At 37.5% G+C, this 27950-nt stretch overlaps 3 protein-coding genes across 3 annotated transcripts; 2 read left to right on the top strand and 1 right to left on the bottom strand.

Moving 5' to 3' along the window:
- The first annotated feature begins 1672 nt into the window (after positions 1-1672).
- Positions 1673-9422, top strand: LOC134748031 (uncharacterized). Its single transcript, XM_063682753.1, has 5 exons — positions 1673-1747; positions 4558-4663; positions 5406-5548; positions 7350-7488; positions 9142-9422. Exons 1-5 carry the CDS (start codon positions 1694-1696, stop codon positions 9246-9248), a joined length of 549 nt encoding a protein of 182 aa, XP_063538823.1. The 5' UTR covers positions 1673-1693; the 3' UTR covers positions 9249-9422.
- A 1983-nt stretch (positions 9423-11405) lies between these two features.
- LOC134747823 (uncharacterized) lies at positions 11406-26034 on the top strand. The gene is made up of 6 exons (XM_063682462.1): positions 11406-11523; positions 18768-18843; positions 20396-20541; positions 22191-22293; positions 23111-23243; positions 24863-26034. The coding sequence occupies exons 1-6, from the start codon at positions 11510-11512 to the stop codon at positions 24973-24975; spliced, it is 585 nt and encodes a 194-aa protein (XP_063538532.1). The 5' UTR covers positions 11406-11509; the 3' UTR covers positions 24976-26034.
- Positions 14587-16630, bottom strand: LOC134747916 (uncharacterized). Its single transcript, XM_063682593.1, has 3 exons — positions 16611-16630; positions 15262-15476; positions 14587-14993 (listed from the first exon to the last, which is right to left on the bottom strand). Exons 1-3 carry the CDS (start codon positions 16628-16630, stop codon positions 14587-14589), a joined length of 642 nt encoding a protein of 213 aa, XP_063538663.1.
- Positions 26035-27950: the final 1916 nt, after the last annotated feature.

Genomic DNA, 27950 nt, shown 5'->3' with positions numbered 1-27950 from the left:
CACACGCTGATACATATTAGTTAGTTCATTCACATCATTATTGTGGTACGTTACGTTAACACTTCCAACACTTTTTTTACCTTATTTTTGATTTATTACTTTATTTTAGAATAGTAGAGTAAACGTGTATTCGTGCTGAAAAATTTCTATGAAATTATATTTTAGGTAAGTACCTGAAGTATTCAACTTTTTAAACTACATGGTACCACGTAAGTTTAATAATTTTAGGGCCTGTTTCACAATGTCCAAGTAAAGTATTAGATAGCTAATTAACAAATAAATTAACTGGCATCTGGCATTAATTTTATCTAAAATTTCCTACAAAAAAAGCACTTTATCCAGCAGATAAAGCTTATTTGGAGATTGTGAAACGCCAAGGATGACTTTATTCGTCAGATAAGTGGCAAGTAGCTTATTCAGGACTTTACTTGGACATTGTGAAACAGGCCCTAAATCAAATAAAATACTCAGCAGTTTCTAAGTCTAACAACAAGCGAACTAGGTAATTTATACATTAAAAAAACTTTATTGCATAATTTAACACAAAATAGTACAAAGGGTGGACTTAACGCCTTACACTTTCTCTATCAATCAACCATTGGGCTAAACAGAGATATTGTAGTTAGCTTTGTAGAAAGTGGACATGAGATGTGGATGTAAATGAATTCAACATAATTAAAAAACTTTTATAAAACTGTTGTAATTTAATGATGATACCTATAATGACTACGAGTATAATGGATTAAATACTTAGAATAGAAACAATAAATAAAGCCTTACAGAAAAAATTAAACTACAATTAAATAAACTAAAACTACTATAAAACTAAAAATCTAAATCTAAAATGGGCCCACGTGGCATGGTGCCGAGGATGCTGGCAGCATTTCCTCGCTGGATCGCTATGCTCAAGCGTTGGGCGAGGAAGCTGCCAGCAGAGCTCTCTTATCTCCGGTCCCATCCACCAACCGTTTCGCCAATTGCCGGTATAGGCCCTGTGCTGCGGGGCCCACGGACCAAGAGTCTCGACTCCAAATGCAACAAAGTTTGTCAAGTTTTCAATTAAAAAACTGAAATGGACATCATACGCTAAAGAAAAAGTGACCAAGTCCACCGGCGGCCGAGGCAGGATTTTTTTTCTTTAGTGTATGATATCTATGTATTTCAGTTTAGTAATTTATATAATAGTAGTGTGACTACTTAAAAAACGCAAATTAAAATATTTCATAAAATAATTTGATTTGTTACCTAGTTTAAAGAAATTATATTAATAATAAATATTTACGTTAAATATGGCACCTCAGTCTTATCAGAACAACCTAAGAAACGCATGAATACGATCAGCGTATTCCAAATTAACCTCCAAAATTAAGCCTGTGTGTCAGAGGGCCTATTTGACTCGAGAAAGTTAAAAGGTAATATGAATACTTTGTATTAGTGAGAAAAGTCATGATGTTTATACTGGTCCTGTCACTTTCTGTCAGTCAAATAGGAGTAGGACGTAGGACTCATTGTGAAATATATGGGGCATTTTCTTATTGTCGATGATGCTAACGAGACACAGCGCCGCGCGGCATTGTATTTATATCATTTATAATGGCGTAAGCGTCATCGACAATAAGGTCCTTTTTTATAGAAAATACCACAAATTCGGTATTTTGTTATTTACAGCCACACGCCATATCAACCAAAACCCATGGGTTGCATTCCAATAGAGGCGGTTTGTTTTTTCCATGGATTCGTCAACTGTGTAAGTATTACCAAAGATTGATATAACTCCGTAATAGATGGATACAGTCTAAGGAAAAAACGTGCCTCGAAAATCACGAAAATTTGATTCTCGATCAGATGGCGCCACTAGTTTTGGCCTACACTCGTACAGAGGGCGTTGACTGTTTCGTTTGTTATTTATAATTTTAACGCATACCAGTGAAATAACATGGGTCAAAATCATATAAAAATAATTAATGCAAATAAAAAAATCATTTATCCATATTTAAATACATTTTATCGTATTTTTATAAATATTTATTTTTAGTTTTAAAGTGTGTCGACAGATGGCAGTGAATTTACTGGGGTTACAAAATTTACTATGACAGTACCGCTCTAGTATAAGTTACTCTATGGTATTACACATTTAAGGTCTTGAAATAGTAAAACACACTAACTAAAAAACCAATGATTTATTATAACTCAAGATATGTTATAGCCTAGGCCGACTAGGCTATAACATATCTTGAGTTATAATAAACTAGGCGTTCCAAAATAGAAGCGCTTACCTTGTGACAAATTGTACAAGTTTCATTTAGTCGCACCTGAGCTAGCGAGAAATGTGCACGTGCTAACGGTAACGAGCTCCCATTCACTGAAAGATTAGATTAGATTACATGATTTATTTCATGAAAGACAATTACATAATAAGTTTGCATTAATGTCAAAAATATAAGAATTTCTATCATGATCGTCAAAATGAAAATGAAAATAATAACAATACTAATGAAAATAAAATTACAGCTCCAATAAGGATTGTCAACACAATTACAATAAGAGTAAGTATATAAATACTTACAAATCCAAAATATAAGTAAATTTACAATGTCAAAACTTACACTAAACAATAAAAACACAACACACAAGAACAATAAAAATAGAAACAATAAATGAAGAGAGAAAGAAACATGATTATGTTTAACAACGAGAATGACAAAGATTAATGGAATGCGAACATTAATCAAAAATAACAGATTTCTTCGTAGGTATAGAAATAAATATGGAATTTGTATTTTGTGCTCCTTATGTATGAGTATAACCTATGTATAATTATATAATATCATTGCGTAAAAACTAGCTAACACCTCTTCAAAATAAAGATAAACAAGTAACTTCTCTTCATAAAGTATCTCGTGAATTTTTTCTAAGATATATAATTTAGGTAATAAATCCATCTGCGAGCAATGTGCCCCGCCCACTGCCACTTAAGAGGCCGTAGTCGATTTTGGAGCAAAAATTTTAAATTGATAGATTTAGTCGTTGAAATTATACACGTTTTGTTACGTAATATCTACTTAAATAACAAGTATTGGTTTCTATTAGCACGTCTTCTCATCTTGCCTTTTAATAATGAGGTCGCAAGCGTGCGTCACCGGTAATATATGAAAAGAAGGGGCAGTTTTTAAAAATTCATCAAAAATTTATGGTGGTAAATTAAACAAATTGATGTATAAGAATAGTTTCAACAAATGTTGTAGATTGTTTAAGTATCAAAATTACGTAGAAATTAAGTCGATTTTGAGAGAAATTGTCACTTGTTTTGAAGTATTTAGGGTTCTCAAGGGTCGGCAATGCTTAAGTGGCTCCTGTGATGTTGCTTACGTCCATGGGCGAAGATGACTGCTTCCCATCAGGCGGCTCGTCTGCTCGTTTGCTGAATATCACATAATTTCTGGAGAAAATTGATTTCGTCTAACATTCATTTTTTTTTTCTCTTATCTGGCTTTTACTCCGCGCAATTTTGCACAGGGTGAATTTTCCAATGTCGGTTTTTTGACTTTCACGCGTGAGGAGAATTACTATCATTTACACGCGGTATTACTTTCATTTACACTACTTCAAAGTCATAATAATAAAAATGTAGTCTGATAAACGTCAAGTACAGGATATGTGTAATACAAAATTACCATGTTTAGCCGTCCAAACTTTACGAAATTTACAAATAAGAGCGACAAAATCAGTGCTTTACGCGCGTTTACCTAAACGTCCATCAGAAAAGCAAACATTACTAATTTAGTGAGTCTGTTTTCAACAAATTGATCTGATAAAAGGTAAGATAAGAACATGCGCTAATAGAAACCAGTACTTGTTATTTCAATTACGTAACAAAAGGTGTACAATTTCACCGACTAAATCTATCAATTTTACATTTTTGCGACTAAAATCGACACCGGCCTCTTAAGATTCGCAATTATGCGAGATATGTCGGTGACCCTAGTTCTACTGCGGATATCATCATTTCTGATTCTATCACGAAGAGAAACCCCGAGCATAGCTCTCTCCATAGCTCGCAGAACTGATGGCCGGTGGGGCCGGAAGGTTCTGGGGTGGCGTCCGCGTACCGGAAGACGAACTGCCGGTAGGCCTTCAACGAGATGGAGCGACGGCCTGGTGAAGGTCGCGGGAATTCGGTGTATGCGAGCGGCACAAGATCGGTCGGAGTGGCGAACCTTGGGGGAGGCCTATGTCCAGCAGTGGACGTCTATCGGCTGACATGATGATGATGATGATGAAATCCATGAGCGGTGAAACAGTACCTATTAATGTACTAATAATATTAGTCTAAATTCTGATTGCAATATCGTTTGTAAATTTTGTTTTTTGTAAATTTTGGTTTTGTATTGCTTGTAAAAATTGACATGTAAAAGTGCCCCTATGGCCTATTTGCTGAATAAATGTTTGATGTTTGATGTTCTGGAATTGGACCCCAGAAACTTTTTTTCTAAGTCGCCAGCAGTCAGATCAGAGGTCAATCCTAAACCTTTGTCAAAAGGTCATCGTTATTTGTAGGTGCTGTCAATATTCGGCATAGTGACCCTCACGCTTGCGCGCATATTGTTGGAGCCCAGGGACATAATCGAGGGTCCGCAACTATCTGACTCCATGTTCCGGGAAGGTAATTTGGGGCATTTCTATGAAAAGGGACCTTATTGTCGATGGCGCTTACGCCGCACAGCGTCGCGCGGCATTGTATTCATATCAGAGCATCGTTTATAATGGCGTAAGCGCCATCGACAATATAAGGTCCCTTTTTATAGAAAATACCACATTTAAATTCTGTAGCAAGTAGTGACGGCAAAAGTCATAGGCGATTTAAATTGTAAATATCCACAATAAAATAAAAATTTATAAAATACAACTTAACAAAACTACATAAAATTTTAAAAAAAACGGACAAGTGCGAGTCGGACTCGCCTGCCGAGGGTTCCGTACTTTTTAATATGTTGTTATAGTGGCAAGAGAAATTACATCACCTGTGAAAATTTCAACTGTCTAGCTATCACTGTTCATGAGAAACAGCCTGGTGACAGACAGACGGACTGACGGACAGTGGAGTCTTAGAGGGTCCTGTTATTCCCCTTTGGGTACGGAGCCCTAAAACGGGAAAAGATTAAAACTAAAGGTACAATAAACTGATAAATAAAAAATTGGGTCCAACTCGGTGCCTTATGGCAAGGTGTCTAGAAGGCTGGCGGCATTGCCGTCCATCGCGCAATGGTAAGAGGCAGCCCTCTTGTCATCTGTCTACATGAGTAGGTATGTAATTCGTCGCCTTGTATTCATAGCACAAGTTTTGCTTAATTTGAGGCTAGTTTGATCTATGTAAAATTGTCCTACAATATTTATTTTATATTTAGGATTTGAGGGCCTTTCTCCGGACATTGCCTACGCCTCCCATGACTACGACGCCCTGCCTCTGACCCGCTACGGGCTTATTCTTTATGCCTTCTGCGTCGGCTCGTTCGTCTTCTCGCTACTTCTGTGCTATGGGATACACAAGGTTAGTTGGTTAAATATTTTATTAAATTTGTGACGTGACAATTTCTGAAGTGACATTCAGATGACGACTTCAGCCAGTGTCGTTGCTAGGCATGAGTGAATGGGCCCTCGCCCATGGTTTGCACTTAGAGGGGCCTCGCAAAGCCAACCTTTTTATTACCTCGCGAATATACATTGAAAAGGGCCTTGCAGATGTGGTTTCGCCCACGCCTAGATTAGTTCACAGTACGCCACTGACTTCAGCAGTATACAGTATAAAGATGATGCAGCGTTGATGCGAACGACATCATTGTCAATTTTCTTTGATAAATTGAATTACTCTTTTTTTTTAAGCCTGCTACAACAATAAGGGCTGCTAGAACGGTCTGGGTCCGGGCCGAGGCTTCCGGTACTTCGTTTTCTATTAAGGGTGATTGGTGATCACTTGATGCATTCCAAAACAGAAGTGTCAGACGCCTCGTCCCGGACCCGGACTTAGCAGTCCGGGGTCCGGGGTCGCTAATACGTGAGTCATCCTTATTCCGCTGCTGGAGTCATCTCGCAAATGTATTTAATTTTATTTACTGTATGACGTGTGTGAGTTTGTGTTTATATTAAGAGGCCGGTGTCGATTTTAGTCGCAAACATGTAAAATTGATAGATTTAGTCGGTGAAATTGTACACCTTTTGTTACCTAATTGAAATAACAAGTACTGGTTTCTATTAGCGCATCTTCTTATCTTACCTTTTATCAGATCAATTTGTTGAAAACAGACTCACTAAATTAGTAATGTTTGCTTTTCTGATGGACGTTTTGGTAAACGCGCGTAAAACACTGATTTTGTCGCTCTTATTTGTAAATTTCGTAAGGTTGGGACGGCTAAACATGGTAATTTTGTATTACACATATCCTGTACTTGACGTTTATCAGACTACATTTTTATTATTATGACTTTGAAGTAGTGTAAATGAAAGTTAGACGAAATCAATTTTCTCCAGAAATTACTTCAAAACAAGTGACAATTTCTCTGAAAATCGACTTAATTTCAACGTAATTTTGATACTTAAACAATCTACAACATTTGTTGAAACTATTCTTATACATCAATTTGTATAATTTACAACCATAAATTTTTGATGAATTTTTATAAACTGCCCCTTCATTTATCCTATGTATTACGGGTGACGCACGCTCGCGACCTCATTATCTAAAATTATTAATTGCGTAAGTCTAGGCAAGATGAGAAGACGTGCTAATAGAAACCAATACTTGTTATTTAGATATAACGTAACAAAACGTGTATAATTTCAACGACTAAATCTATCAATTTAAAATTTTTGCTCCAAAATCGACTACGGCCTCTTAACTTTTTGGAGGCCAATGACCGATACATACACACCGTAGGTTCGACGCCAAAGACCGATCAATCGGTCATAGACCACAGTGCAACATAGACCTACATGCATATGCATAAAGTTCAATTTCAGTTTTGTCACTTCGGTGACTTGGCGTCTGGAGCTTTTGTGTTTTACACGGCGTCGAAAAGGTTAAAGGTATATAAAAATATAGACGCGCCACCGAGCGACCGGGGGTAAGAGAAAAAATATTCATATAAAATTTGGCAGCTTAAGATTTTTTCTCTTTCACTTATAAATTTCGGTATTTCGCCATCGTCTCCTACCTATGATGCCACCCGGTCGGTGATAATAAGGACAAAGCATGGCACTATATTTTCTTTCTTTCATAGGGATCGCAATTAGACTATCTTTCTCTATCAAAGAGTGTCAAGCCCTTGGGTTAAACAAATATTCAATGCTTGCAGCGAAGTCCAGCCTACCTGAAGGCGTACCTGGCGTACGGCGTTGTGACAACCACCCTCATGATGATGACCGTCTTCTACCTTTACGCCTGGCTTACTGACCACATTACTCACGGCATCACGGTCATGGGCATCGTGTTTAGTAAGTTTTAGGCTTCTTTCCTTAAACTCCATTTCGGGGTTAGTGCCATAGTAAAATTGACTAGGTGTGTATTCACCGCAAAAAAATTGATTAAAGGATTTGCCACACTGGATGCGTTCTGCGGTCAGCGGTCAGGTCAAACCCGCATGTATGAAAAACATTGACAGCAACCTTTGAAGTTGAAGTTTGACCTGACCGCTGCCCGCAGAACGCATCCAGTGTGGCAAATTCTTTATTGTTGAAAAAACATCCCTCATGGCTAAATAGCCCTGGGGCCTATTTCTCGAACGGTATGAGCCGTATGAGTAATATTATTAGTGGGTGTGTTGCCATGGTAACCCATACGACTTGACAGTTCGTGGACTAATAATATTAGTCTAATACCGTTCGAGAAATGGGCCCCTGTTGATATATATGACATAAACTATATCAAAGATAGATATAACTCCGTAATAGATGGATACAGTCTAAGGAAAAAACGTGCCTCGAAAATCACGAAAATTTGACTCTCGATCAGATGGCGCCACTAGTTTTGGCCTACACTCGTATAGAGGGCGTTGACTGTATAGTTTGTTATTTATAATTTTAACGCATACCAGTGAAAGAACATGGGTCAAAATCGTATAAAAATAATTAATGCAAATAAAACAATAATTTATTCATATTTAAATACATTTTAACGTATTATTTTAAATCTTCATTTTTAGTTTTAAAGTATGTCGATAGATGGCAGTGAATTTACAGTGGTTACAAAATTTACTATGACAGTACCGCTCTATCTTATTATATCCTCATTGACTATATGTAGTAAGCGCCCTCCACACCCGTGCGCGAATCGCAGCGAAAAGCCGCGAGTGCGAGTGTGGAGTCGATTTCGCAGATCTGCGAGCTCGACTCCACACAAGTGTGGAGGGTGCTGTAGAATCATTGAACTGTTATTACTAACGCCAACACGGCACAGAGAACCAATATTTTGCACCATGAGTTGCTGCCGTTTTGGCATAAAACCATAGAAGCGGAGCGTGAATCTCGCGCGACCTAAACGCGTAAGCGCCATTAATTTTTACGGCGCTTACGACGTTTTGGTCGCGTGGTACAGATTGTGATTGTGACAATTTCATTGTTTGGTATGTCATCTCTATAGTATAATAACTCAATGAGTAGAATAGGCTCACAGAAAAGCGACTAGTAAATATTAAATGATACTTCCTGCATTAAGGGGCCCACTGACTATCAGTCCGCCGGACGATATCGGCCTGTCAGTGGTTCGAAACTGTCAAATTTTTGTTCTAACTGACAGGCCAATATCGTCCGGCGGACTGATAGTCAGTGGGCCCCTTTAGTTCTGAAAAACGGATATAATAAGCATAACTTACTTACTTACAAGTTGATTTCATTTCATTTCACCCCCCTACTTCCGATTTCAAGGCCATACTGCACGCCTTAACGTAGCGATGCCAATTCTTGTTAATAATTAAATGCCAATAATACTTAAACTATTGGCCCAGGACTGTATCATATCTTATTTCAAACATAGACAGAGAATTCCACTGTCTTTGTCTTACCCAAAAGAAAGGGATGAGTATAATTTTCCTGGTTCTTACTGATTGACTACTTGTGTTTGCCAGACTATAAAACAATTGTATATTTCAGGCATGTACTTGCTAGTACTCCGCATGGTTCAGCAGACGCACCAGCTATTCTGTGCCGAGCAGCGCCATCTTTTGCCTCATCTTGAAGATTTCATGAAACATTCGTAATCGTAACCAAGGACGGTCATCTGATAGCTGACAGCTCAAATAGTATGAAAATGTCCCGCGAATTTTATTTTCCCAAGACGTTGTCGTCTTTTGAGTCACTATGTATAATATTGTCCCCTGTAACCACAGTAACCAATGGAACAGAAGTTGTTAATTTCTATTTAGGCTACAAGATGGCGGATATTCCTTCGAGCAAGGGACCATACGCACTTTAGGGGGCAGCACAGGGGCCCCTCTTATTGGTATTATCATCATCATCATATCAGCCTTTTATTGCCCAATGCTGAGCATATATATAGGGCGTTAGTTTTCATCCAATTATAGGAGTTGCAAAGTTCGAAATGCGAAAAAAGTTCTTAAAGTACTTAAATGTGTTGTAGAGGAGGGTGGGGTTATTTCGGACACGTAAGGGAAAAGTGGAAAACTCAAATAAAAGCCAAATCGTAAGTCGTAATCAGTCTCGTTTTATTTATAACTAAACTTTGGACATTTCTCTAAATAGTCAACGTTTTAATAACAAAACTTCCGTGAGACGCAGACATATATATTAAATAGGTATATTAATAACGGGTCACTCACGTATTTTAAATCGAAAAACGCTCGACATTTTTCACTCCGTACCGACCTGATGACACTCCTCGGTACGGAGTGAAACATGTCGAGCGTTTTTCGACTTAAAATACGTGAGTGACCCGTTATTAATATATTTAATAAAGTCAACGTTAAATGTCATGTAATGTATGTGTGTTGCATGTGTCGTTCCGAAACATGTCGCGCGAGTGACTAAAATACATGAGTGAAACCGCTAAGTTAGTTAAGTTAAAGTCAACGTTATTAATTATCTGTTACTAATCAACAAAATATTAGATATGTGCAAATTAACAGTGCCTTGCGTCCGTGAAAAATACGGACATTAAATGGGATAATTAAGGACACTTTGGGATAAATGTAGACACCCTATTTATCATTTTTATTTTTTTATTTCTCAGAATAAACGGTAGGTACGTACATTTGTCAAATATTAAATTAATTTAAATATACGACGAGGTTACATACTACACTTATGGCTGACAGATATTTAGGAAGGTCCAGAGGAAGAGGAAGACCTAATATGAGATGGGCAGATACCATAGCAAAAGACATGAGTGCCTGCGGGCCCGCGAACCACGTTCGACGTGTCGCCTTTCTGTCGCACTTGTAAATTCGTAGGTAAGTGTGACTGCGATGTTTCATTAGAAAACACTTCCGACCGAGCGAAGCAGAAAAGATAAGAAAAGCAGACCCACAATCAGATTGAAATAATAATGCTAAGGAAAGAGAGAGAGAAACCACTTAGTAAAAATTAAATAATATATATATGATCTCTGACGTATTACAAATGTAAAATATGAATAGCTGAATCTCTACTATAGTTGGTCAAGCAAATCTTGTCAGTAGAAAAAGGCTGCAAATTTAAAAAACCGAACAAGTGCAAGTCGGACTCGCCCACCAGGGGTTCCGTACTTTTTAGTATTTGTTGTCATAGCGGCAACAGAAATATTTATATCATCTGTGAAAATTTCAACTGTCTAGCTATCACGGTTGATGAGATACAGCCTGGTGACAGACAGACGGACAGAGGAGTCTTAGTAATAGGGTCTCGTCTTTACCCTTTGGGTACGGAACCCTAAAAATGTAGGCGCGAGGGTATCGTCTCATAGAAAATTTGAATTTCGCGCCTTTTTCTACTGACAAGATTTGCTTGACCAAACTATACATACAACAGAGACAGCATGCTGCATTGCCTAGCTCTTTTTACCCATAAACAATTTAACGCTGTTAATGTAAACAACATGCTCTAACAAATGATAATAGACCTTATTTTGTTGTAGTAAGGTTCAAATTCCATTAAAACAGCCCCAGTAATTCCCAGGCTTGGCTATATTGATTGAGTCCGAACCGAACAAGGCCGAAGTAAACTCGAATATATTCGGCAAACTTCGGTCTATGCAATCACAAAATATCTTTTCGCGTCGTCCATATTACGAGACAGACCTGTCAAATTGCGGAAAAATAAAGAACTAAGTTAAGACGAAGGAATAGAGTTTATTTTGGAATAATAATTTTAGTGGCGCCCTCATCAGGCGGTGTTAGGTTTGGTGGCTATTACGGACATTCGTTACCATTCTCCAGCCGTACGCTGTATGTGCAGACGCGAAACACAACATTGATTGTAAAATCTGCATTTCAGGTTTACGTGTAGTGCTATTAATAAAACGAAAATGTTGGATAGAAGGTAAGTGACTTAAAGATTTGGTGACTGTACATATTGGACTATACTTACCCATTTGATTATTTTAAAACATCTGGAGCGATTTAAAATTAATAAAAATCAACGCAGCGTATTTGAATCTAGAATCGCCATAGTTAGGCGCAGTCTCAAATTGAAAATACATCGTATTTAGGGCCTGGCCACATGTACGCGGTGCGACGTCGCCGACGCATCGCGGCGCGTTTTGCGGTGCCGCCGCCGCAACGCAGAAATCTGCGGCGCCGCTCGCCGCAACGCAAAATCTGGCGGTGCGTCGTGCGACGCCGCGCGCGGTACCGCAAAACGGTGCGCGGTTCCGCCCGCCGCAACGCAAAATCTTGCGGTGCGTCGTGCGTCGCCGCGCGCGGTGTCGCAAAGCGTTGCGCGTCGCCGCGCGCGGTGTCGCCCGCCGCAACGCAAAAATTAGGCGGTGCGACTTGCGGTGCCGCGTCCGTCGTCGCGGCACCGCATGCGGCGCCGCGCTGCATAAGTAGTAAAGAATTCGACTACCAGTGTTTGGCTGTTATTAAGAAGGCGCAGAAATAAGAAGCAATTGAAAAGAAAATTTTGGGTAAACCCATGTCTTCATGTCATGAATGATGATGGATATCATTTCAAAAGAAAATACGAGGCATTGAAGATGACTGAAAATAAATTTCATAACAATTTTCGAATGTATGTGTCGTGTTTTGAAGAACTTTTAAGCAAAATATCGCCTCTAATAAAGAAGAAACACATATTTAGAAGACCCGTTGGGCCTCTGGAGATGTTGGGAATAACAATAAGGTAAGAAATCATAACTAATTTTGTATGTAAATTATTTTTATTCTTTAGACCATAATTATTAGGTAATTATAAATAGGTAAATATAAAAAAAAACATGTAGGTATATGTCTTTTTGCAAAATCAACATGATATAAGATTGCCTTTGTTAGGTATATAAAATATGTTTATACTTGTGGCTAACTAAATCGACAACTTTTATTTTTAAATCATCATTTTTTATATACCTGCTAACATAACTATAATTAACTTTTTTTTTATACATTTTTTTGTATAATTGTTTTACGAAAATCAAAAACTTCCATGAAATTACAGTGGAACCTCGATAAGGCGAATTCCTCGTTAACGCGAAATAAAATGCCAATGCCATTCCCTTTCCTTCATAGTCCAAAACCTCCATAACTCGAAATATTTAACCTCACAAGACGAAGTAACCAACTATTCCCTTCACGACTATAACTCGAAAAAGATATAAAGATTGTACTTTCTCCGTTTCTACAATTACGCCTCTTTAACACTAATAATTTTTCGTGCGTTTTACCTCTGTAACTCGAAACCTCTTTAAAACGAACAAAAACCCACAAGAACCTCTCTAAGTCGGTGTCCTCTACAAGAGGAATCCTCTTCGTTAGCACGTATTTTTTGGCATTTCCCATGAGATTCGTGCTATCGAGGTTCAACTATATAATTATAACTGTAATCGTTAGGTACAGAAAATCACAACTATGTAGTTTATAATTCTAAAAATAATACCACCACCATTTTACAAAAGCTTAAGTATAATTAAATAATTATACAAATTTGTAATCTCAATTAAGTCAACGTTCCATAAATAATAGTATACTATAGATAGGTATATATTTTTAAAAATCAACAATCGTTTATCTATAAATAAGGTTCTAATTATTACTCACTAATTCACCAACTGTCATACAGGCTTAATATATCTTAGAAAAAATCAACAACAATCACAAACAGCTTTACTTACAAGTCAACATTCCAAAAATAATTTACACGCCTTTAGAGATAATGACAATCAGGTCGTGTTCTAAAAATTTCTAAAATTAATACCGCCACCATTTTACAAAATATATATATTTTTTTAAATACTTAATACGAAAGTGGAGGACCCGCGCGTAATCGCCGTTTCATACAAACGTGTAGTCCTGATTTTCCTCTCTGGTTATTAACATTGTTGAAAATATTTTGACACAATTTGTTGTATAGCTATGCCCCTATGGTTAATATATATACATCAAATTATGAAAAAATATTTTCCATAATGTTAATATCTAGAGAGGAAAATGGGGAGTACGTTTGTATGGATTAGCGGCCGACCCCTTTGCTCTTGAGTATATTTTAATAATTTTGCAAATCTGTAATTACAATTTGAATATATGTATATTATATAAATCAACTATCGCTTATATAAATATGGCTATAATGAATACTTGCTAAATCACCAACTTTCATACAGGCTTAATATAGGTATCTTAGAAAAAAATCAACAGTTTTCAATGTTTTCATATAGGTACAGTCTAGTTCACAAACATTTTTACAAGTAAACATTCGAAAAATAATAATATTATATAGGTATATATCTTATAAAAATCAACAATCGTTTATATAAATGTGGCTATAATAATTACTTACTAATTCACCAACTTTCATATTAGAAAAAAATTACAGTTTTCATATAGGTACAGTCGAGTCCACAAACATCTTTACAAGTCAACATCCAAAAATAATTTACACGCCTCTAAGACAATGACAATCAGGTTGTGGGGGTGGTTATATTATATTATTTTACTACTACAAAAAAATCACCATTTTTATATAACTTGTTGCCAGTAATGCCAGTTGTTAATACGACACTACGCAGGAGGGCCTACCGCAAACACCGAAATTCGCAAAATTCGGGAATCTTTCTCTTTTACTCCAATTGAGGCGTTATTAGAGTGTTCGCGGTTATAGCCCTGCCATCAAGATATATATGTATTATAAGGTAGTGAAATAGTCTTTGAAAACTGACAGTGTTGCAACGTGGTATTGTTTGCCTGTATGCATCACATTTATTTATGCATACGGATAAGAAATATTAATAAATTATTTAAAACATATTACTACCTATTTCTTATATAGTTGTTGTCAAGTAGCATGCATCTTACAAATATGTTTATGTGTTAAAAGGATAATACAATACAAGTATACTAAGCTAATAGTTTCGTACATGCGAACGGAAATAAAACCTATACTAATATTAAATTATATTTTACTTAATTGCCAAGTAAGGGCTCCCACATCACTAGAAAAGTATTTACAGAATTCATTTCTTATGTTAACTGGGTTTGTCGAGGATATATAATTTGTTGAATTATGTAAATCTGAAAAACCGTCATGAATCAGTAGTTCTTCAGATGGTTTAATTCCATCTCTACTAATAACACAATTGTGAATAACACCACATGCCTTTATGATATCTGTTACAAAGTTATATTGGACATTCAATGGTCGGTGAAAAATGCGCCACTTATTAGCTAAAATACCGAAAGTACATTCAACGTATCTTCTTGTGCGACTCAAGCGATAATTAAAAACTCTTTGTTGTATAGTCAAGTGTTTTCCTGGATATGGACGCATTATGTTATTCGTTAAAGGTAAGCCTTCGTCTGCTACAAATACATGGGGAATTGACGTCTGAGAACCAGGTAACGGCTTTGGTGCTGGTACGGGAAGCTGGCCTTGTTGTAATAATTCATTCAGTTTTGTATTGTGAAAAACCGTTGAATCACATTCCTTGCCGTAAGCTCCTATGTCCACATAATTATACAAAACTGTAATTGGAATCAACAAGCGCCAGCAAGACTATAGAGTTGTAGCCTTTATAGTTGAAAAAAAGAGAGCCACTGTGATCGGGACTACAAATTCGAATGTGTTTACCATCCAGGGCCCCAATACAATTGGGGAAGTTAGTGTTTTTAAAAAACTCGTCCGCGATTTGTTCTAGTAGATTTTTTGTTATACTAGGTATACCTTTACCTAGAAGGCTTTTCCATATAGCTTGACAGACTTCTCTTACTATTTTTCCAATTGTACTTCTTCCACGATATTCTGTAAATTCCATATCTCTGAATGTGTTCCCAGTCGCCAAAAACCTGAAAATAAATATTTCATATTCATATTCATATTCATATTTTTTATTTGTATTAATCATACATTGTCATGGATGCGTAATTTACATTATATTATATTTTATATTTATTTATATATTATATTATATTTTATTAAATTATAGGTTATATATATATGTATGCATATTATTGCATATACAAGTTAATAGTTACGCAGCCATACAAAGTGACAACAACCATGCAGTAAATTTATATATGTATATTATTTTATTGTAAGTTTGTTATTAATTATATGATTGGTTTTAATAGATACCCAAATGTGTATTAAAGTTTAAATGACATAAGTAGGAAACAAATAGTCGGACAATTAATATAAAACTTTATCAGACAATCTCGCGGTCACGTATTAATGTAAATATTAAAATGCCATTTGAGTGACAGATACCGTTGAGATGGTTTGAGTCACTCAAGAAACAAAAACAAAGTTAATGAACGTTGTATGCAACAATTTCCAGTTTGACTAATAAAATTTCCTATTACATATTATAAGTAGAGTTAGATCAAGAAAAGTCTGCAACGATTTTGATAGCATACCTACGCAGTGCAAGTGTTATTTATACGACATATTTTCATAGAAGTTTGACGTTTAAAATAACACTCGCACTGCGTGTGCTATCAAAATCGTTGCAGACTTTTCTTGGTCTATCTCTACATGTGTAATTTAATGCAAAGGTCGAAAATTTGCAAACAGTCACTAATAATCTGAATAAGAGATGTTTTTTTTTTACAATGTAAAATGTTTTAAATGAACTTTATTTTTTAGGAAACGAGGTGATAAAAAAGTGGAAAAACCTCAAAGATAATTTTACAAGATACTCAAAAAGGCTTGAAAGCTTAAATAAATCGGGCGCTGGTGTGACGAGAGTAAAAAAATACCATTTCTACAAGCAACTAATGTTTTTTTTTTTAAATGCTGCAAATTTAACTGACTCGAGCATAGTCGAGGACCAAGAAAGTGACGAAGATGGCCAGACAAATGAAACTACAAGCAGATCTCGGTACCAGCCTTGTTCTCGGAAAAGGAAAACGACCGACCAATTTGAGTCCGATATACTTCAGGCCTTAAAAGAGACAGAAAATAGACCTTAGATTTCTTACCTTATTGTTATTCCCAACATCTCCAGAGGCCCAACGGGTCTTCTAAATATGTGTTTCTTCTTTATTAGAGGCGATATTTTGCTTAAAAGTTCTTCAAAACACGACACAGACATTCGAAAATTGTTATGAAATTTATTTTCAGTCATCTTCAATGCCTCGTATTTTCTTTTGAAATGATATCCATCATCATTCATGACATGAAGACATGGGTTTACCCAAAATTTTCTCTTCAATTGCTTCTTATTTCTGCGCCTTCTTAATAACAGCCAAACACTGGTATTCGAATTCTTTACTACTTATGCAGCGCGGCGCCGCATGCGGTGCCGCGACGACGGACGCGGCACCGCAAGTCGCACCGCCAAATTTTTGCGTTGCGGCGGGCGACACCGCGCGCGGCGACGCGCAACGCTTTGCGACACCGCGCGCGGCGACGCACGACGCACCGCAAAATTTTGCGTTGCGGCGGGCGGCGCCGCGCACCGTTTTGCGGTACCGCGCGCGGCGTCGCACGACGCACCGCCAGATTTTGCGTTGCGGCGAGCAGCGCCGCAGATTTCTGCGTTGCGGCGGCGGCACCGCAAAACGCGCCGCGTTGCGTCGGCGACGTCGCACCGCGTACATGTGGCCAGGCCCTTAGGTGCCTAATACCAACGCGAAGATATTTGAATTTCGAAGGACATTTACGCAGTTGTAACTTCAATAAGCTGTTACAGTCATTACTTACACAAAATTAAGAGTTCAAATTTAGTGTTCCTGTGTGAATGATACAATAAACTAACATTGAAAATGCTTACACAATATCGGAACAGCGCAATACCGAAAAATTTAGTTTCTATAGAAAACAGTAGTTAGAAAATTTCTTGGAAAAATCTTGAAAGCGTTTGTGTGAATATTTTGCTGCGAAGTGCGAATAGGATAGGTAGGTAAACATTATCTGTTTTTTAGCCTTTATTTATAAATCGTTATTGGCTTAAAATGCAAACCACATAATAAACTTTTTAATTGAAATAAGTAAAATATTGGTAGGTACAATATAACCAGGGGTGCGAAACTCCTCCTTTCGGGTATTCTCGGCTCCGTTCGGCTCAGCATTGCTCCGAGGAATTATTAGTTGACACAACTTGACGTCCCTTTGCGTGCCCGACCACATATAAGATAATGACTTGAATCTTGACAACCCTAAATAGCCGAAGGGGATAGTGCCATATTATAGAAAGGGACAATATGGTTCGTCCCTGAACCGCTGTCAAACTTCGGTTTTATAGGAAGTTTCCTTTTTGTACGGTAGTACTATTATTTATTCTGTGATATAACTAAATATCCTCTAGTCTCTAAGAACAAATTAAATTATTTTCTATGAAAATATTTTTAATTTGTGGTTTTTCAAGTAGACACACTACTATTTACTATTTATTTTATTTTATTTTTATTTATTTTATTTTATTTCAGTTTATCCTCTAGTCTACCGGCCCACTATACAAGAATAATTGGCAGTTAAATTTGAGTTAATAGTACTAGAAAATTTTAAAATTAAACGAAACAAAACAAATAAAAAGCAACTGTGCTGTTTCATTTCAATAATGATTTAAATGAATTATAAATGACCGCGGGACGCTAGAGCTTAAAGAAATAAAATAAGACTAAAAGCAAAATTCTAATCAAAATAATTTTAATAACAAAATTCCGTGAGACACAGACATATTAAATATATTAATAACGGGTCACTCACGTATTTTAAGTCGAAAAACGCTCGACACGTTTCACTCCGTACCGAGTAGTGTCATCAGGAGCTTGCGTTGACGGTGACGGACGGACGGTTTTTCGACTTAAAATACGTGAGTGACCCGTTATTAATATATTTAATATGAATTAAAATTAATTTAAAACGCCTCCCCCTACGCATCTACGGTAATAGGTATTAGCTTTTTTTTTATGAAATAGGAGGCAAACGAGCAGACGGATCACCTGATGGTAAGCGATTACCGCCGCCCATGGACACCCGCAACACCAGAGGGGTTGTAAGTGCGTTGCCGGCCTTTAAGATGAGAATACGCTCTTTTCTTGAAGGTTTGAAGGTCATATCGGTCCTGAAATACCGTAGGCGACAGTTCATTCCACAGTTTAGCTGTGCGTTTATTTTTGATAATTATTTTTCAGCGCCATGATGAGACACGCGAGGTGCGGTTGTATCCCCGTAGAAACGGCAACCTTCATTTTTGGAATATTTAGCTCTGTAAGTACATTTTTACCTTTTACAATACAATACCGAAGACAGACAGACAGCGGATTCTTAGTAATAGGGTCCCGTTTTTACCCTTTGGGTACGGATCCTTAAAACCGGCCGAGTGCGAGTCGGACTCGCATTCCAAGGGTTCCGTACATTACAAAATTTACAAAATTTTGACCTGTAATACCTTATTACCAATAAATTATGTCTATGTCTATGTCTACACAATTTAAACAGTGTATTTTTTATGTGAAACGTGAGTGAAATGTCTTTAAAAACCCCGTAGGGGTCGGATTAAAAACTAAGTAATTAAGTCCGACTCACGCTTGACTGCACATTTCTAATAGGTTTTCCTGTGATCTATAGGTAAACATCTATTTTGTGTATTTTTTTAAAGTTTAGACCCAGTAGTTTCGGTGATAAAGGTCATTTTTTGCCTATTTTCTTGAATAACTTCTAAACTGTTTATCCTAAAAATATTAAAAAAAAATATTTTCGATTCTCACAATGAGCTCTTTCATTTGATATGTAACAAGATATAGTTTAAAAACTTTATTTTAGTAGTTTCGAAGAAAATAGGTAGGCTGTGACAGACGGACAGACAGACAGACAGACAGACAGCGCACGAGTGATCCTATAAGGGTTGCGTTTTTTCCTTTTGAGGATCCCTAAAAATGGTAAAATTTGTACGGAACCCTCGGTGGTCGAGTCCGACTCGCACCTGGCCGGTTTTTTTAATGTTTAGCTACTTCATTCCTATACGTGTTCGTCGAAATATACGCATGCTTTGCACCCTCTTTTCTGTTATTAATGATCTCCAATCTACCGAATATCTCAAATCTTTATTCAACTACTATGGTGTTTCTCGTGTCCGTCAACTCCGCTCTACTGGCAACCTTTCTTTGTCCATACCATCCCACCGAATGACCGAACAGGTTTCATGTCCTATTCTTTCTTTATTCAGGCAGCTCGCCTTTGGAATAGTCTCCCTGTTAAAATTAGACAGTGTCCGAATAGATTTGCATTTAAAAAATCGTTACGTGAGTACTTTGCTGGCAGAACGATGAATTCTAAGTGTTTCTGTTTTGAAAGTTTATCTGATATCTTATGTATTTGTATGTATGTATATTGTATGTATTTATATGAATATTATATATACAGATATATGTATGTATGTCTATGCCTATGTGTTATTTAACTATACTTGTATAATCACTATATTGCACCGCCTACAAATTCTCTGCTTTGCCCGAAGGTTGACTGGTAGAGAATGCCTCATAGCATTAAGTCCGCCTTTTGTACAATTGTATTTTCTTTTATGCAATAAAGATTAAATTAAATAAAAATAACTTCGTCAATTCTCTACCGATTTTGAAAATTCTTTTTTTGAGTGAAAGTACCTGTCATTTGGGACGGAAGGGGGGGAGTCAGTTGATATCGCCAATAGCTTAGGGGAAGGGAATCGTTACAATATCTAACGATCTGTTCGGCTCACCCCTGCTCCCGTTGGCGACGCCCTTTTTAGTCTAGTTTCTAATAACCCTTCAACGATTTCCAGGTTATATCCGGCTTCGGGACTTTGGTCGTCGCCACCGGCAAAGCCTGGTACGAGCCCGTCACAGGGGACGAGACTTTCAACCAGTTCTGGGACCCCGACCCCGAGACCCTCCGCATGACTGTGGGAGACCGGGTGTATAACCAAAGGTGACAAACACTTTGATATATTAGATTATTTTTAACCGGGTCACTCACGTATTATTAAGTCGAATAGCTCGACATGTTTCGGTCCAATTTACGAGGTCCGTCTTCACGGAGACGCGACACGTCTTCACTGGTCGAGGGCGCGGCGTGTACTGCGGGCCAAAGCCCGACTCGCCCGGCCGCTCACGACAGACGACGGCGGCGGTGCGGTGGTAAATTGGACCGAAACATGTCGAGCTATTCGACTTAATAATACGTGAGTGACCCGGTTTTAAATAATCTAATATGTTTGAGTCTCACGGGAGTTTCATAGTTAAAACACCTTGATAATCTTTTCTGCCCTCCACTCCATTACATCTAAAGGTGGGTTCCCACGGCCCGTGTTATTACAGGTCAGGCACGCCTATGGATGCCTGTACGGCTATCCGTCGGGTGTGGGTAACGACAGGCGACCACAGGCCCCACAGGCCTCATTGGATGCGACCGTTCCCACGATCTGAGTCGCGGTCAGATCAGTGAAACAACGGGCCGTGGGAACCAACCTTAAGTGAGGCCTGAGTGGACGCTCAAAGCGGAGCGTTCGGCGGGGCGTGCAGCGTGACCTCGGGCTCACAAGTGATGTGAGCAGCGTGCACGTGCACTAAGGCCGCTCCTATACGTTTGCATTTGTTTAACATGCACGCCGCACGCCCCGCCCCGCTGCACGCTCAACTCGAGCGTCCACTCAGGCCTAGGCATACACTAAGGGCGTCACACTAGTGTCTTTTGTGTCGGCGTCTAGTCGCTGCGTAGTCGTGCCAACGTTGCGTCGAGCAGCAGCCATACGCTGACGCTCGGCAGACGCTAGTGTGGGGTGGCTCTAAATTGAATGTATAATTTTCTATATATAGGTGAATAATGATCTAAGGGAGGTAGAAACGGGAGTTGGAAGGGCCAGACTTCGGCGGACTTTCTCTGATCAGATCGGGTAAATCCTGAAGAAAGACCAGGTCAAGAGCACCCTAAACCGGCGAGCGTATGAGGAATGTTATGAAAGTAAAGGAAGCGAAAGAGGTATGACAGGATCGTAGCAAGTGGAAATCTGTGGTCTCTGCCTACCCCTCCGGGAAATAGGCGTGATTATATGTATGTATGTATGATTTGTGGTAGAAACTTATACATCTCTTCGTAGTAGTATATATTTATTTTAAGTTTATTTTATTAATGCGGGTCCATGCTGTTACAATTAAAATGATTATAACACCTAAATATACCATGGATTGCAGTAAATAAATGATGATGATGATGATAATTTAAAAAATGTAGGCGAGAAGGTATATCGTCCCATAGAAAATTTGAATTTTGCGCCTTTTTTTACTGACAAGATTTGCTTGACCAGCTATATTCAAGTATTAGCTGTTGTAATTATAAATGTTGCTCTATGTACATGTATACATGTCAATATATATCACTATAGTATATTACATACTGGGGCAGTAAAGTAATAATAATACTACTTTTCTGTTTGACGGAGTCGGACAGCGGCAACTTCATTTAGCGCAGCGGGCCGAAAGTTGACGCTTTCCTGCCGGAGGGCAGAAAAATGTTTTATTAACTTGTAAAAGAGCGTACTTGCCGAGTTTTATACATTTTTTAATTTTGAACGTTGAAAGGCTGGTGGACTACTCAGCGGCGATGGCGGCCTTGATATTATGCTTCGTTTGCTGTGTGATGTCCTTTGTCTTCTCTGTGTTCCTGTGCTATGGGACTAACAAGGTAACCTTTTTTTTAAATATTTGAGGATTATAACTTATATAACCCGTGGTTTTAACTGTTCGCCGGGTATCGTCCGATGATTATTACCGCAATAGAAACATAAGTTGCAACAAATTAAATAAATAAATAAATAACAAAACTTCTGTGAGACACAGACATATTAAACATATTAATAACGGGTCACTCACGTATTTTAAGTCGAAAACCGTCGTCATCGTCGTCGTCGTCGTATATGTTTAATAAATAAATAAATAAAAATAAATTAATATTAGGGGACGTCTTACACAGATCAAACTAGCCCCAAACTAAGCAAAGCTTGTACTTTGGGTGCTAAACGACAATATATATACTTTAATAGGTACATACATATATGCATAGAAAAACACCCATGACTCAGGAACAAATATTTGTGTTCATCACACAAATAAATGCCCTTACCGGGATTCTAACCCAAGACCATCGGCTTCTCAAGCAGGGTCACTACCCAGACCCATTAGGCCAGACTTAAACATAAAAAAAATACTCTTTTAAAATGTTAAAACACTGCCTGTCATGTGGTCACATATTAAATCACATTTAAAATCGGGTCTATCGCGAATTTATTTTGTTACCTTTATTTACCGACGTTTCGACACAGGTTTCACTGGTCGTGGTCGCGGCTCTGATGTCCCAGCAAAATGTCAAAACAGAGATTTGTGTGACTGGGTACCCGACGAAAAGTGTATTTAAAATGTGTGTTTTTAATACGTGTTCAAAACGCGAAAGTTCCAAATGTTACTCTGTGGTCAATTTTAACAATCCAAATATCACTTTACAGAGGCAACCAGGTTTCGTGAAGGCTTACCTAGTGTACGGTGTGGTGGTGACCGTCCTCATGATGGCCGGAGCTGTCCTGTACTCCTGGCTCATGGAAGAAATTATTGTGGGTTCCATCATCCTCATTTCTTGCGGTAAGTACTCTGGTGTCTTTACACTTAGGACTATTAGTCCTACCTGATGTACGGTGTGGTGGTGACCATCCTCATGATGGCCGGAGCTAAAAACCAACATAATACACTTTAGCCTACGGTGCCCAAGTGATCAATCACTAAATAAATTAAACGTCATGTGCAATGGCCAACCTGTACCTCAAGTCGACCAGGTTAAATATTTGGGACTAACCATCGATGCCGGCTTAAAATGGTCACCTCATATAGACGCGCTGTGCCTACGGTTATCTTCAGCTTGCTTCGCCCTAAGCAGATTATGCCCATGTATGGATTTGGCTAACGTAAAGAAAGCCTACTACGGCTACTTTAACTCCATATTAACTTACGGTATTGACCTTTGGGGCTGGGCTGCGGAACGTGAGCGAGTATTCAAACTCCAAAAAAGAGCATTGCGCATCATCGCTGTTGTTAGTTGGGATCATCCTGCAAAGGACTTGCTCATAAAACACAACATACTAACCGTATCTAGTCTTTACATCTTGGAAATGGCTAAGTATGTTAGAAATAATATTAACCACTTCCATACCAACGCTGATGCGCACGGCTCCATCACGCGACGGCGACATGACCTGAGCTTGCCACACACACGACTGGCTAAAACTAAAAAATGCCTTAACTTCATTGGTCCAAAGATTTATAATAAGATCCCTCCGGCAATAAAGCAGGCCCCGAGTTACGCTTCATTTGTACGTCAAATGAAAACAAAATTAGTCAAAGATGCATTGTACACCATTGACGAATTCTTTTTGTAAATAAGTATTTAGATTGTAATAGTATTAGTCCCAGTTTTCGTTCTACTATATTAACAATAACTTCGTTATATGTACAGTAGAATCTGCTTATAATGACATCGAAGGGAAGTGACAATCACGTCATACTAAACGGATGTCATGTAAAGCATACCTAGTTGATTAACTTCTTATTTTTGTTAATTTTACCAAATATATCTCAAATTCCTTTGTGAGAGATGAGTTTTACTGACCTTGTACCAATTATCAACTTTCATCGAGACTCAAAACTAAAACAACTTAAACGCCACGCACGCACCTAACGTCCTCGCAGGGAATGACGTGGGTACGGTCACGAAAACCAGCCAATGTGTCAGTGTAACCGGACATATTCTTATAAAAATAGGATTTATATTATAGGTCATAGTAAGCGATTTGTCACTATAAGCGAAGCAATCTTATCCGACATTGTCACACAAATATTTTTATATGAAAACCAAACTTCGTGCAGTAATTGCGTCATAATAAGCGGTTGGTCAGTATAAGCGAAGTCATAATAAACGGATTTCACTAGGTAAACTAGCATTATTTGGTGACACGCCTAATTCGGTGATACAAGTTTTGAAGCATGACACTCAGGAAAGCTAGTGAATTAGGGCCTTTTAAATGGGACCTCACGGCTTCACGGCTTCGGCGGCTTTGCCGTGAGGCCCTAATTCACTAGCTTTCCTAGGTGTCATTATGATGTCATGCTTCAAAACTTGTATCACCGAATTAGGCGTGTCACCAAATCATGCAAGTTTACCCTTATATAGCATATTCACGTGGCTAGTAATCTTTCTCGTCTTCCAGGTGTGTACTCCATGGTCCTCCTGATGGTCCAGCGCACATACGAACTCCTCCGAGTCGAGCAGACCCGCAACTCTGCCCAACTGCTGTGCCCCGAGCCTGGCATGAAATCTTAAACACATTACACCGGATAAAACATATATGATTCATTCTCAATGTAATTCAATGTTAATGTAATTCAATATTCATGTAATACAATGTTAATGTAATTCAATATTAATGTAATAGACTCGTAAAATCATGAAATTGAAAAGTGAAGAGGCTTTAAAATTTGGATGGAGAAATGGATAAACTAATTAATTAATAAGATTGGTCACTAAAATATGTATAACATCTTTCCAAAATTAAACTTACTACTACTACTAGTACTCCTCTGGCGCAGCTACCGTAAACTGGGGTTACTTAGATCATCAATTTTGAAGCACAAGCAGTTGATTTTTGTTGAGTTTAAGAATTTTATGATGTAGTTGGCAACCTTAATAGAAATACATGATAAAGGTGTTCAGAAACCAACTCCTTACAGTTTATAAATCAATGATCAAGGTTACCCCACGAATCAAAGGAACCCCAGTTTACGGTACCCAAAGTGTGTTTTGGCCTTCAACACGACTGCTCGCCACCTAAATATTATTAAATAAAACTTACAAAATTAAATTGAATTTATAAACTGAAATGATTGACTGAAACATTTATATAGTAGTGTGACTACTTAAAAAACACAATTCAAAATATTTAATAAAATCATTTGATTTGTTCCCAAAGTTGTGTTTAAATTGAATAATGAATTTCTTTGGTAAATTATTAAAGGGTGACAAATACATAAACTTTGGTGACAAGAAATAAAATTACCATTTATATAAGCATCCAAATTATCACTGAAAATGTATGACGATTCAACTTGAAAATTCCTTTCCGCTTCAGTTGTTTTGGGAGAAAAATTTACTGTATATTTTGTAAGAAAAATATTTTTATATTAATTAAAGAAACTAATCATGCTTTGGCACAATCGTGTGATAAAAAAATAAATTGAAACAGTTGCACAAATTTGAGATGTTATACTATATTTTAAGCATATCTGTTTGCTATTAGTATGTGTTAATTAATGATATTAAATATTTAATTGACATACATAAAATTATAAAAAAAAAATATGAATTAACCTATTAAACATATTAGTAACGGGTCACTCACGTATTTTAAGTCGAAAACGCTCGACATGTTTCACTCCGTACCGAGGAGCGTTATCAGGAGCTTGCGTCGACGTCGACTCGACGGTGACGGACCGGCAGTCACCGTCGACGCAAGCTCCTGATGACGCTCCTCGGTACGGAGTGAAACATGTCGAGCGTTTTCGACTTAAAATACGTGAGTGACCCGTTACTAATATGTTTAATATGTCTGTGTCTCACGGAAGTTTTGTTATTAAAAATGAATTAACCTACCTTGTTATTAAAAGTAAATGTTAGAAAAATGTAGCTGTGTACATACGTGTAGATGTTTTAGTAATGAATATTCATAATTATAAGCTATCAATCAATCAATATATTATAAGATATCAATGAATGGTAGAAAACATGTATTTTTTATTTTATACTACGTCGGTGGCAAACAAGCATATGGCCCGCCTGATGTTAAGCAGTCTCCGTAGCCTATGTACGCCTGCAACTCCAGAGGAGTTACATGCGCGTTGCCGAACACTCCGCACCCTCGTATTTTAACGCTAGGTTTTATAAGAAAAAATACTTATGTTAAAGTAATTAAATGGAAACTAAATTATATCTGATTAGCAATGATTACTTAAAACATATTGTAATTGAGAACAAAAAAAAACTATAGAAAAAGACTTGTTTTTTACAAGCTTTTATTTAACTTGAAATGTATGTCTGTAAAAGTGTACAATTTACTTTTTTTCGAAAATCTATCAACTTTTGGGTTATTTCTACTCAGAATCACGACTAACAATTTCAAAAAAAAAGTCCCAAAAAAAAATGACAGTTTTGTAACGCATTTTCACACATTTTGTATGGACCGTTACAAACCTGACACCCAAAACTTGTATGAAAAACTACTTTTTTTCTTTGTCTCATTAAATAGTACTCGTGATTCTGAGTCTAAATAACCCAAAAGTTGATGGTTTTTCGAAAAAAAGTAAAAGCTACACTTTTAAGTGAAAATGCCCAAACTTTGTTTGTACGGGTCAAATCTTGCAAATTAAATTTGAGCTATTTCCCGGTTTCTGATGAAGCTGAAAATTTGCATACATATGTAAATTGGATGATCTGATGATGGAGACAGGAGGTGGCCATAGGATCTGTGATAAAATAACGCAACCTAATTGTGTTTGAGGTAATTAGAATTGTCTCGATGAGTGTTAGTTGTCAGTTGAAAAATATGTACAGTTAGGGATAATAGCTTGTATCAAAAACTAAATTTTTGACAAAATCTTTTCGTATGCAGTTTGATCCATTGGTCTCTAGCATGGCTTACAAAAGGTACAATAATAAGCTTAATTGATAACAGACTTGAAAAAAGAAGTAGGCAATCTGTACCTTTTTTTTTAAATGCAGTTTGGTTATAGGAGAAAAGAAATACATTTTAATAACTGTGGAAGAAATTAAAGCGCTGGTGGCCTAGCGGTAAGAGCGTGCGACTTTCAAACCCCGGCTCGTACCAAGGAGTTTTTCGGAACTTATGTACGAAATATCATTTGATATTTACCAGTCGCTTTTCGGTGAAGGAAAACATCGTGAGGAAACCGGACTAATCCCAATAAGGTCTAGTTTACCCTCTGGGTTGAAAGGTCAGATGGCAGTCGCTTTCGTAAAAACCAGTGCCTACGCAAATTGTCGGGATTAGTTGCAAAGCGGACCCCAGGCTCCCATGAGCCGTGGCAAAATGCCGGGATAACGCGAGGAAGATGAACTGTTGAAATTAAACGTATTGTTAATTAAACGTATATATACTGTGAATGTTTGGCTGTGATAACTCGAAAGTCGAAAACAACTTATAGAAGTAATAACTGGGTCTATCCATACTAATATTATAAATGCGAAAGTCTGTCTGTCTGTCTGTGTGTTACCTCTTCACGCTT

Source organism: Cydia strobilella, chromosome 15 (genome assembly GCF_947568885.1).
Source record: "Cydia strobilella chromosome 15, ilCydStro3.1, whole genome shotgun sequence".
Lineage (NCBI taxonomy): Eukaryota > Metazoa > Arthropoda > Insecta > Lepidoptera > Tortricidae > Cydia > Cydia strobilella.
The sequence above is the reverse complement of the archived record's forward strand: the minus strand, read 5'-3'. Positions and strand labels throughout refer to the sequence as shown.